The 11,865-nt window shown below is 52.7% G+C and overlaps 1 protein-coding gene across 1 annotated transcript; it reads left to right on the top strand.

Moving 5' to 3' along the window:
• The first annotated feature begins 1,125 nt into the window (after positions 1-1,125).
• On the top strand, positions 1,126-9,195 carry LOC116937789 (uncharacterized). The gene is made up of 6 exons (XM_076054170.1): positions 1,126-1,203; positions 1,578-1,894; positions 2,911-2,974; positions 3,503-3,605; positions 5,849-6,039; positions 6,663-9,195. Exons 1-6 carry the CDS (start codon positions 1,126-1,128, stop codon positions 6,726-6,728), a joined length of 819 nt encoding a protein of 272 aa, XP_075910285.1. The 3' UTR covers positions 6,729-9,195.
• Positions 9,196-11,865: the final 2,670 nt, after the last annotated feature.

The raw sequence follows: 11,865 nt of genomic DNA on the forward strand, positions 1-11,865 counted from the left end.
CCCATCAACCAACCATCCATTAACCAGATTTCCATCCAACCCACCCATCAACCATCTATCCCACCCATCAACCGTCCATCCCACCAATCAACCGTCTATCCCACCCATCAACCGTCCATCCCACCCATCAACCATCCATCCCTCCCTCTCTCTGAGCTGTAGTCGTTCCGGCAAGGGCTCCGTCCGGACTCGCACCGGATCGCGACCTCACAGGGACACAAGGGCGGACAGGAGGTGTGCGAGAGAATTGGTCACGGATTATGCAGAACGTACGCAGACACGCTGTACTGGTAATATTTACGCGATCTAACCCAAAAAAACCTGTATTGTGGAAGACCGATAAAACTAAATTACATTTATTGTATTTTACGGTAAAACATGAAACGGTAAAACAAGGAGATGGCGTGAGTATTCAACTCGCGATTTTTTGGTTGGTGGCGACGTCCCAATCGTGAGAATTCATCAAATCGCTGTTGAGCGTGCATTCTTACAATTATAATGCTCTCTAACCTGTATGTATGTTGAACTTCGCTCGCACCGTACGTAGCCAACTGTGCTGCTAATCGGAGGTATGGGCGAAGGATAACAAACTAAACACAAAAATCGGTTCTAAAGAAATTCGTTTTCAATTTATATTTAAAAGTACAAAGCTACAGCGGCTTCCTAATCGGAAGGAAGAGCGTTCCACTCTGTGCCTTCTCCCCGTGCCGTCTCTCTCTCTCCTGTGCCCTCTCTCCCCACGTGCCCTCTCTCTCCCACCCGTGCCCTTTCTCTGCCACCCGTGCCCTCTCTCTCCCTGTGCCCTCTCTTTCCCTGTGCCCTCTCTCCCCCACCCCGTGCCCTCTCTCTCCCACCCCGTGCCCTCTCTCTCCCACCCGTACCCTCTCTCTCCCACCACGTGCCCTCTCTCTCCCACCCGTGCCCTCTCCCACCCCGTGCCCTCCCTCCCTGTGCCCTCTCTCTCCCACCCGTGCCCTCTCTCTCCCTGTGCCCTCTCTCTCCCACCCGTGCCCTCTCTGTCCCACCTGTGCCCTCTCTCTCCCACCCCGTGCCCTCTTTCACCCCACGTGCCCCTCTCCCCGTGCAGGCTTGTCGCGGCGCGTGCTCTACGAGTACGAGCGGGTGATGCTGGACGTGTCGCTTGTGCGGAGCGGCGCTGCCATCCAGTTTCTGCCCCTGCCCAGTTACTGCCCCCACCGTCACGTGCACTCTCACCCCCCACGCCCCCCCCCCCGCACCTCCCCCCACCCCTCCCCCCACTCCGTAAACGTCGGTCTCATCGCTTTCATTATAATGATTAGTTCCCGCAACTCCGATTAGCACGGTTGGCTACGTACGGTGCGAAAGAAGTTCGGAGTACATACGTACGTACATCATCATCAGCCATGGTCAATCCGCTGCTGGATGGAGGCCTCGCTAAGCCGTCCCCGCCTCTCACGTTCCTGCGATGCTACCGCTCGTTCCATCGCTCCGTCTCCGCAGTGGACGTCCTCTCGGGCACGTCCCCTCCCTTGGCTGCCACTCCGCGATTACTCTCGACCACGGGCCATCATCCTCGTGTCCACACAATTGTGTAGATCCTCCTCCTCCTCCTCCATCGTTCCGAGCGCCCTTCCCCCAGCCACCCGTGCCATCGACTCCCGGTCCCCACTGTGAAAAAAAATAAAAATCCCCACTGCTTGTGCAGCGCGTCACTGAACGCGCGCGACTCAAATCCACCTCCATCGCACTTTGACTGCGGCTCTCGCTCAAACATTACACGCCTCGTCGTTCAACTTCTCTTCACCCTGCGCCTCCCCCCCACCGCCTCAGTGTGCCAGCAGCTGAGGAGCTGCGTGGAGTGCGTCTCCGCTCGCATCGGCTTCCACTGCTTCTGGTGCCATGGCGTGGGCAGGTGAGGCGCAGATGCACTCACCTGCACACTCAAGCACACGCTCACCTGCACACTTACATACACACTCACCTGTACACTCACCTGTACACTCACCTACACACTCACCTGCACACTCACCTGTACACTCACCCGCACACTCACCCACACACTCACCTACACACTCACCTACACACTCACCTACACACTCACCTGCACAATCACCTACACACTCACCTACACACTCACCTACACACTCACCTACATACTCACCTACACACTCACCTGCACAATCACTTACACACTCACCCGCACACTCAATCACACACTCAACCGCACACTCAGCCATACACTCACCTACAAAGACAAAGATCCCCTGTATAGCATTACCAGGCTGTTGGGGTAAGTGCTGTTAGTGAGCACCTATAAAGGCCGGCACGGCACACAAGGGAGTGGCTGGCCAACACCACGCCCGGCCGCCTTTGTCTCCCTAGTGGCGATGTTTGCACACCGCAGCAGGTACTCATTGCAGGCTGAGTCGACCTGACCTGTAAACTCACTTATCAAATATCTGTACACTCACTTGTACATTCACCTGCGATCACCGGTGCTCACCCCATTACAATTTCATCAATCCCCAGCGGTTCGTAGTTCGAATTGAGTGGCCGTCCTGGTAAAAGCGGCGCGGCGGGAGGAATGTGATCTACCTCGCCTGGTATGCAGGAAGTTGTGGGTTCTCCCCGTGGTTGCGTGGATCTTTCTCCGAGTCCTCCTGTTTCCCCCCCGCATATTTAGAAACGTGCCTTTGGAGTATTTGGCCGATGTCAATGCGCACGTGGCGATAAACCGACTTCGTCAAGCTATCATTTGTGGTAGGCAGGTCGCTTGTGAACAAAAAGGAGCTACACACCAGCTCAGTGGGCCTTAGCTGGTCAAATAAAATAAAACGTTTTTTTTTATAGTTTTCGTTCGTGATAATAAGAATAATAAAGGTGGCTCTGTGTTGTTGTTGTTGTGGCGGTGCCCGCGTGACCTGGCAGATGCTCCCATGGGCTGCTGGATCGCTATCGCCAGGAGTGGGTGCACGCTGGCTGCCCAGAGAAGGTGAGGGACAGCAGCCTACCCTACAAAGATCCCCTCTGTGCAGCCGTGCAGCTGTACAGCCACTTGAGAGGTTATTTTTGCCGCCGTATTGGCGACAGGGAGAACGCGTATTGTACGGATGTATGTACCTTGAACTTCTTTCGCGCCGTACGTAGGCAACCATGCTAATCTGAGGGGCGGATTTCGTATTAACCACTGCGGGGTTCACTCACTCAGTCAAACTTTATTTCTCTAAAGGTAACTTTTTGTTATTTTTATATATATGAAGGTGCCTTAAAAGCTAGGCCGCTGTACATTGTATTTGGGACGGCTGAAACCTCGACTCGAACCCAGGATCTTCCGTGGTGCCGGCGCTGCGTTTCCAACCTCTGAATCGCCCGGCCACGTGACTGCCGCAGCCGTCACCACCGAGATCCAGGACACCAGTCGTGCCCCGGTGTCCCATTGCCCTGCCTGCCCTCCCCTCCGCACCTTACCCCCTGCCCCATGTCCCCCCCCAACCTATTCGTCCGACGCGACGCGGCCCAGACACACGGTGACATCTGCGGCGAGGACCCAGAGCGGAACCTGACCTCCACAGCTCCGGGGACCCGGGGAGGAGCGACCACCGCCCCGTCCGGAGTTTCGCTCGGTGAGGTCCCCTTCATCCCGCATTGACGGAACAGGCGATGGCCAGGGTGTGGCTCCTCCTCGATGTCCACGTCGCGTTCCACCAACTCTCGCCGCTGCCTCCACGGCGCTGGATTTGCCGGCCACGTGCAGCGGCGTAGCCACGAGGCAGCGTTCAGTGCCGCCGCGCGTTCCCCTCGGCGTTCGATCCGCGAGGCGTTCAGCGAACTTTTCTAATTTTCGTGCACTTTTTTTGGCAAAAAACGCGCACGGTGGGCGAGTGGGTCTTCATTCGCACCGCGTCGTTGCACCATTGCTCGTTCTGCGGCTCTCTGACCACAGCACAACCCGGAACCACACCGGAGAGCTGCGTACTGGCCGTTCTCTCACTCGGGGTCGTTCGAGTGAAGCCACAGGGCCCCAGAGAAGAACCCCCCCCACGCGCACGAGCACCCTCGACACCCGCACGCACCCGCACGCACGGTCGAGCCGGGTAACCGGGAGCAGCGCTGGCGCGCGTCCTCGCTGCGGTTGTCACCGATCCGGTTGAGCTGCAGCACGCGACGGTCATGGACACCATCCTCGACCCCGCGCGAGCCCGCGACCGCCGCCTCCCTTCCGCTGCTCCTCCCGGCCCGGCGAGGGCAAGCCTTCACTTGCCTCGCCGCCGTTCGATTGCTCATCATCACATTTCCATGTTTGCATTTTTGTTCAGACACAATATCGGCCTTACTACTTGTGGTCGCCCCCCACCCCCCCCGGGCTCAATTCGCTCTTTGATATATTTTTTTCAAAGTGTTCGAACCGGATTAGAGAGGCATGGCACAAACCTGCTTCTCTGACTTCTCTGAATCGGTGACAAAGGCGTCGCGCACGCCCCCACCTCGATCCCTTCTCGCTCCTGGGCCCCGTGCCGGAAACCGGCCTCTGCTGAGTGATTGGTGGTTTCCCGCGGGCAGCAATCACGGTGGCTTCCTAGAACTGCATTGCTCTTCAATGAGAGTTGAGCCGGGGGTTTACGTGTGCCTAGTTGTGGGCAGCAGGTGCTGTGCACCGCTGCTGGTGCACAGCACCTGCTGTGGTGCTGTGCACCGCTGCTGGTGCAGAGCACCACAACACCACAGCACGTGCTCTTGTGCACCACAAGAGCATGAGATTAGAGAGGGAGAGACAATTGGAGAGATAGACACAACAAGACAGGAGAGTGTGAGACGATTCCTGGCGCTCTCCATTCAGGAAGAGGACAATTGCCCCGGCGTATTTGATGTTGCCTAACTCGCCATTTATCCTCTTTGCGAGGACGATATCCCTCCTGTATTTTCTTGGCAGGGACGGATGCACTTCTATCCACCCTCTCAGTTTTTGCGAGCAGTTTTTTTTTTCCATCGAATAGATGGCACACACTCATCGAAAAAAATCGAATGTGGAGATCTAGTAAAAGAGGGCATGACGGAGAGACACGAAGAGGGACGCGAACAGAGACGCAGACACGGACACAGCGTGGGCAGCCTCACAGCTCGTGGGCCGCGGACGTACGTGCACGGGTGTACGGTGCGGCTTTCTTTCGCACCGTACGTAGCCGACGGTGCTTAATCGGAGGCGTGACGCGACCAGGCCGGAACGCCGAGTGTTTCCCGCGACAGCGAACTTCTCGCACCACTGAACCTGCGCAACACAAGAAGCAAATTGGCGAGACAGTGCGAGGGGGGGGGGAGGGAGCCTGAACAGTGCAAAACGTCGATTCCCTGTGTCCAGGACCAGTGGCAAGTTTAAACGCCCTGCACGACGCGGGCCAACAGCTATACGCTTAATTCGCCTGCTTTTATAATAAACGAAAATAGTAAGTTCTTACGTATCAAGGAGAGCCACACCTGAGGCCAAAAACGTTTTTTTTGTTACAGGAGGGTACCTGCTACATTGGGTTTCTTTTTATGTTGAGATGTTTTCAGCACGGTGTAAGCTCAGCTTCAGAGGTCAGTTTTACTGACCGCGGCTAGCAAGAGAGGCGGCCACCACCGCCAACACCACCGCCACCACCACCGCCGCCACCACCACCACCACTGCTATCACCGCCACCACCACCGCCACCACCACCACCACCGCCACCACCACCACCACCGCCAACACCACCGCCACTGCTATCACCGCCACCACCACCGCCACCACCACCACGACCGCCACCACCACCGCCACTGCTATCACCACTGCCACTGCTATCACCGCCACCACCACGCAGCCACGACCCCCGCTTCTCCACCCACGCAGGTGAGGAGCGACGTCGCGAACTGGAGGAGGCGACGCCCTCGGCAGAGCCCCCACAGGGGGGGCCCAGAGCGGGGGGCCTGGCCACGGTGCTGGGGACCCTGGCGGCGCTGCTGCTGCTGCTCGTGGTGGGGACGGCGGCCGCCAACCGCTGGGCCCGCCGGCCTCCTTGCAGGGACGAGCGACTCACAGGGGTGAGCGAGGGATAAGAGACCGGGAGACTCACGGGGGTGAGCGAGGGATAAGGGACCGGGAGAGCGGCCGGGCTCGAGCACTCGCCCGCCCGCTCGCCCTGATCGATCGCCCTGATCGATCGCCCTGATCGATCGACTCGTGGTTGCAAACCTCGACGCGCGGTGATGTGCCGAGAGGACGAGGAGGGATTTCTCGGGAAGTTTGCGCCTAGGATAACCGTGCGCGTGTGCGCACCTCTGCCACCTCCACTCGATAGCTTGCAGAGGCGTGATCAACATTTTCCAACTTGAGAAACGTCTCACGACCATCGCCTGGCAAAGGAAATTTTCAGGCGATTGACCGCGACGGAAACCGCTCTCCGAATGACTGCGATGATGGAAGTTCCCCTCTGAGCAGTTCCACACATTAGGCCAAATAAAACACGTTAAATCATCAAATACATACTGGGTGTCAATTTGAAGTCAGATATTCGATTTTATTCTACTAAATATATGCTTTATTTGTGTAATACGTTGATGGACTGAGACACGAAACCCAATGCACGCATGTATGTAGTTTTAACTTCTTTCGCACCGTACGTAGCCAACCGTGCTCTGCCACTGTCCGTGTCTCTATGTCACAGTGCTTGGGAAGGCTGAGGCCTACACCACGACAGCCGCCATACGACGAAGTGTGCGAGATGCTGTGAGCACGACGCGGGGAGCCCGAGGGAGGAGGAACCGGGAAACCACCGTGCCCTCTCCTCTCTCCACGCCCAAGTCTCTCACAGGCCCTGCCATCACAGCCTCCTCGCAGAATCCTAGTCTCTCACAGGCCCTGCCATCACAGCCTCCTCACAGAATCCCAGCCTCTCACAGAGCCCTGCCATCACAGCCTCCTATCCCTCACAGAATCCCAGCCTCTCACAGTCCCTGCCATCACAGCCTCCTATCCCTCACAGAATCCTAGTCTCTCACAGTCCCTGCCATCACGGCCTCCTATCCCTCACAGAATCCTAGTCTCTCACAGTCCCTGCCATCACAGCCTCCTCACAGAATCCCAGTCTCTCACAGTCCCTGCCATCACGGCCTCCTATCCCTCACAGAATCCCAGCCTCTCACAGAGCCCTGCCATCACAGCCTCCTATCCCTCACAGATCTCCTCCTTCCCTCTCCCGTCCCTCAGATGCCCTCCCTTCATCGTCTGTAGCACTAAAAGCCGGCAAAATGGGGCTCAGTAATAGAGTGAGCAGCTCACAATCAGAATTCTGCGAGTTCAACTCTTAGTCGGGGATTGACTCAGCCCATCATCCCCCCCACCTTCCAGGGTGGTTAAAGTGTGCACCACTTTGTTAGGAAGTCAAGAGTGATTGTCTGATGGATACTCGCTCTCGCCATAGGAATGTGGAAGTTCCACCACTGGCGCTGCAGGGCTGTAAACAGGAGATGAGCAACTCGTTCGAGCAGCAGTAGCAGCAGGAGGAACTCACTTTGAGTTTTTTCATTAAACAAAACTATTCGAACTGAAAAGATCTGTTTACAGAATGTCTATCTATCCAGAATATCTATCTATCCAGAATGTCTGTCTGTATCGATACCGAACGTGAGGGGACGTGAATAATGTATTTAGAGCTTTATGTGAAACACAAACACTACTTTAATATAATAAACCCTCGCGAGACATAACGGGTGTATGACTAATCCCACTAATGTATTAACTACAACACTTAGGAGGGGGTTAAAAAGCACGTATACATTATAGATATGCCGTTACATGTGTAGAGGTGCTAACTACTCACTGTTCAGTAACCTCCATTGCCACTAGGTATCAAAGGGGCAGTGCAGCGTTACCTCTGTGTGAAACGGGGTCAGATGAGGTGAAGTGGATTGTAGCCACAGTTTGGTAAGAACCAATCAGACAGTTCCACGTGGGAATGTGGGATTGGTTAGACCTGACCACAAACGAGTATAAGAAAGGTGAGCGCGCAGAGCGCGAAAAATTATCTCCCTACACGAAGACCGAAGCCCGGGCTGAAGATAGCCAGGACCCTGGACCCAGCCTTCCAGCCCTTCTGAGGGCTAAGGCTCGGCGTATCCAGTGGTCAAGACCCGCCGGGCCAGTGGTGGGTCAGATAGCCTCCCCTAGGTCCCAGCCAGAGGACTCTAGGATAGCGGTAGACGTGTAAGTCCCGCCAAGATAGGAGGCTGTACCTCCTTAGGTTAGCAAGAGACCTGTGTGTAGGTCACGCTAAGTACCACCTCAGGTATCAAGAGACCTGTGTGTAGGTCACGCTAAGTCCAGAGGCTGTACCTCCTTAGGTATCAAGAGACCTGTGTGTAGGTCCCGCTAAGTCCGGAGGCTGTACCTCCTTAGGGTATCGGGTGAGGGGACTGTATACCCCTCTGTGTGTTAAGGACTGTGTAAGAGAAGAATTAAAATAAACAGAGTTTATTCGTCATTATAAACACTACACATGTATTCTAAATATGAATACGCTTACTCTTTGGTTCTTTCGGTAAAGTCATGGAGAAAGGAAATAAATTAAATAATAGAATACGATGTTTCAATTGCAACACAAGCAATCGTCATCAGGTAAGAATGAACGAGAAAACAAACCTAGTAAACTTATTAATACAATGCAATACAACACAGAGAGTCGGCTAACACAACAGACAACACCCTACCTGGTTGATTACGTTCTTCCAAAGATTGCTAAATTTGAGAGAGAGACAAAACACAGACACGGAGACACACAGACAGACACACAATCAGAGCGAGACACACACATAGACACACAGAGAAACAACGCCTCTTTGTCGAGGCCTTAAATAGAGAGAGGGAGGGGGATGGGTAGAGAAATTAGCATGTCAATGAGAGAGTTGTGTGGAAATCCACTCCGTAGCAGCCGGGGGAGAGAAAGAGCAAATGGACCTATACAGGCCTGTGACTTTACCGAAGAACCAAAGAGTAATTCCTGCAGTCACGAAAGCTTCAAATTAATACGCTTATATAACAATTACACGTTTTTGTATCACTTTGTCGTGGCTCGAATAAAAAAACGAAACAAAACCCTCCGTTGTATGAAATCGAAACAAATGAAGCGAGTGGATTATGAGAGATCATCGACAGCAGTGGTTCTCAAAGTGCGGTCCCTGATCCATTTCGGGGGTCCTCCGGTTGGTTGGGTCCGCGGGGGGGGGGGGGGCGCTGTGATCCGGCTTCTGGCTCAGCCGTCAAACGACGGCGGTTACCGAATCGTCGCGCGGCGCTTTCAGATGACGCTGCTTCTGCGGCCGTCTGGAACGCGCTCTTCCCTTCCGATATTAGGAAGCCGCTGGAGCTATGGCACTTTTAAATCATCATCATCATCTAGATTGAAAACCTATTTATTTCGAAGTGCTTTTTGTGTTTAGTTTGTTGTCCTTCCCCCGCACATCCGATAGCACGTTTGGCTACGTACAGTGCGACAGAAGTTAAACATATGTACACACATTTTACATTTTTATATTTAGTAAAAAAATATATTAATCATTTTGTACTCCTGGAATTGGGAGATAAATGATTGAGTTTTCTTTACCCAGGGGTAGGGACAGTGCCGGATTATCCCCGTAGCAAAAGTCGCTACAAATGTAGCAGCTACGGGCCCCGTACTTTCAAGGGCCCCGCGCTGAATGCGTTCAAGCTATCAATTCCGGTTCAGTGATTCTGCACTTGCTCTATTACTATAGTACTATACCGCCTTCAACTTTTATGAACGACTGGGTGTTTAAGGTTAGCGATTTCTCGTATTATCTTGCTGTATAGCAAATGAAAAATACAATTACTTTACTATGCAAGTAAAAAAATGTGTTTTAATATTTGTTTATTTTTTATTTAAGGCCCCTTTATAACATATGCTACAGGCCCCACACTAGCTTAATCCGGCACTATGTGGCGGGGGGGGCTGGGTGGTTCAAGCAAGACTGACTCCGCTGATGAAACAGTGAAAGTCGAAATGCGATTTAAATTAAGCACTCTCGGTAAGAAGAGCCTTGGGACCGATGAGTCGTGTATGAAATAATTGGATGACCGTATTCACGTGGAGAGTCGAATAATGGGGTTTTAATCAGCGAAATTCTCAGCAATTACAATTCCCTGCATCGCCTTCGCCTGGCAAGCCAGGCTCCTCCTGGACGCCCACGGGAAGAGAGTTTCACAACATCTCTGTGTGATCCACAAACCCTCGCTGCTGTCTCCACAGTGCTGGATTACATGCAGCCACGATGTAGCAGCCACTGTGCAGCCACGATGTAGCAGCCACGGTGCAGCAGAGTAGCCGCCACCACCATCCCTGGGGGCACTTTCACCGGTGCCCCAGACTTGTCAAGTTGTGGCTGTCTTCCTCTTGAGATTGACTCGTGGTGGCGTGAGATCGGTGAGGAATGAGGGCAGTCATTGATTTTATTCATATAATTAACGTGAATATCAGCAGCAGCAGCAGCTATTTGTCTCTCAACTGCTGGATGGAGGCTAGCATTGTCAGTCAACAATGCTCGCAATTTTACAAGCCAGCCGACCTCTATTGATGAGAACCCAGAAAATCGAAACCAGGTCCATGGAGTTTCCTTGCTAAAACAAACTGCCGCTGGATAATACTGTTCTGGAAGAGGCTTATGGAACTAAAATAACGGACTTGTTGAAATGTGGAGAGTCAGATTGCATATTCTTAGCTCTTTCGGTAAAGTCACGTTGAAGGGAAACAATAAAATAATAAAATATATATAAAACAATACAAATTCTCACGACGTTTCGACCATAACACAAACGTCGTGAGAAACATTTCTTGCCGTTGGGTTTTCACACCTGATGACGACCGTTTGTGTTATGGTCGAAACTTTGTGAGAATTTTTATTGTTTTATATGTATTTTATTATTTTATTGTTTCCCTTCAACGTGACTTTACCGAAAGAGCTAAGAATATGAGTTACTGCAGTCACGAAAGATTTAAATCAAAAGTCAGACTGCAGTTGTGATTACAGAGCTTCAGGGCCCAGTTCAGGCTCAATAGACTCGTGCAGAGCTTGGACAAATCTCAATCAATTCCCGCTCATTCCTTCTGTCAATCCACTGCTGGATGAGGGCCTCCCTACGCCGTGCGGGTTCGAGGCGCGTGGGGTGGGGGGGGGTTACCATACTTCAGTGTTCTTCACTAATTTTCAGAGAGGGGCCACTTTCGCCAATAAAACATCAGCAGCGTGAGGGCCGCCACGCATTTTAACCCATTGGGGTTTGGCAGCAGCACGATGATGATGATGATGGGGGAGGAGGGGGGTGTTTGCAAAGAAGAGCACTGCCATACTTCACCACGCAGGTTCATTGCGGCCTGACTGGCAGTCAGCAGCAGGAGTGTAGCAGTGCAGCAGTCAAAATGTTGCTGTGCTGCCCTCTGCTGCCCGCATCACGTGGCTGTAAACTAGCTCTCGGACAACTGGCCCATCGAGGTCACACAGCACTCGCCCACCGGGCTCGCCGATTTATTATTGATCCGTTGATTGTGCTCATTGTTATCGTAGTTTATGACTTATCGATTAACTCACTGACCCGCCCATACTGGACATCTGTGGAAAATGAGCTGCATAGCTCATCGGATTCCCCCTGCAGTCTAAATAAAGATTATTCTCATTCTGGTTGTTATTGTCGGTTTTTTACTGTTTATTTTGGACTTTATAGATACTTGTGAGTGTAGGTTTTTTCGATTTTGATGAGGCGCTTATTACGATTACTTTTTAAATATAAATTATACGTATAATTACGTATAATTAGAGAGTTAATTGTGTGGGGATATTGAGTTGGTAGTGTATTTCTGT

This window comes from Petromyzon marinus, chromosome 4 (genome assembly GCF_048934315.1).
Source record: "Petromyzon marinus isolate PM22_M1 ecotype Great Lakes invasive population chromosome 4, UKy_Petmar_22M1.pri1.0, whole genome shotgun sequence".
Lineage (NCBI taxonomy): Eukaryota > Metazoa > Chordata > Hyperoartia > Petromyzontiformes > Petromyzontidae > Petromyzon > Petromyzon marinus.

What these genes read in the sequence shown, in the direction of transcription:
- LOC116937789 (XM_076054170.1), top strand. Translation starts at nt 1,126, where the DNA reads ATGCTGGACGTGTCGCTTGTGCGGAGCGGCGCTGCCATCCAGTTTCTG. An exon ending in TGGTGCCATGGCGTGGGCAG is followed by an intron (nt 1,895 to 2,910) that starts GTGAGGCGCAGA and finishes GTGACCTGGCAG; the next exon opens with ATGCTCCCATGGGCTGCTGG. An exon ending in GGGACGAGCGACTCACAGGG is followed by an intron (nt 6,040 to 6,662) that starts GTGAGCGAGGGA and finishes TCTATGTCACAG; the next exon opens with TGCTTGGGAAGGCTGAGGCC.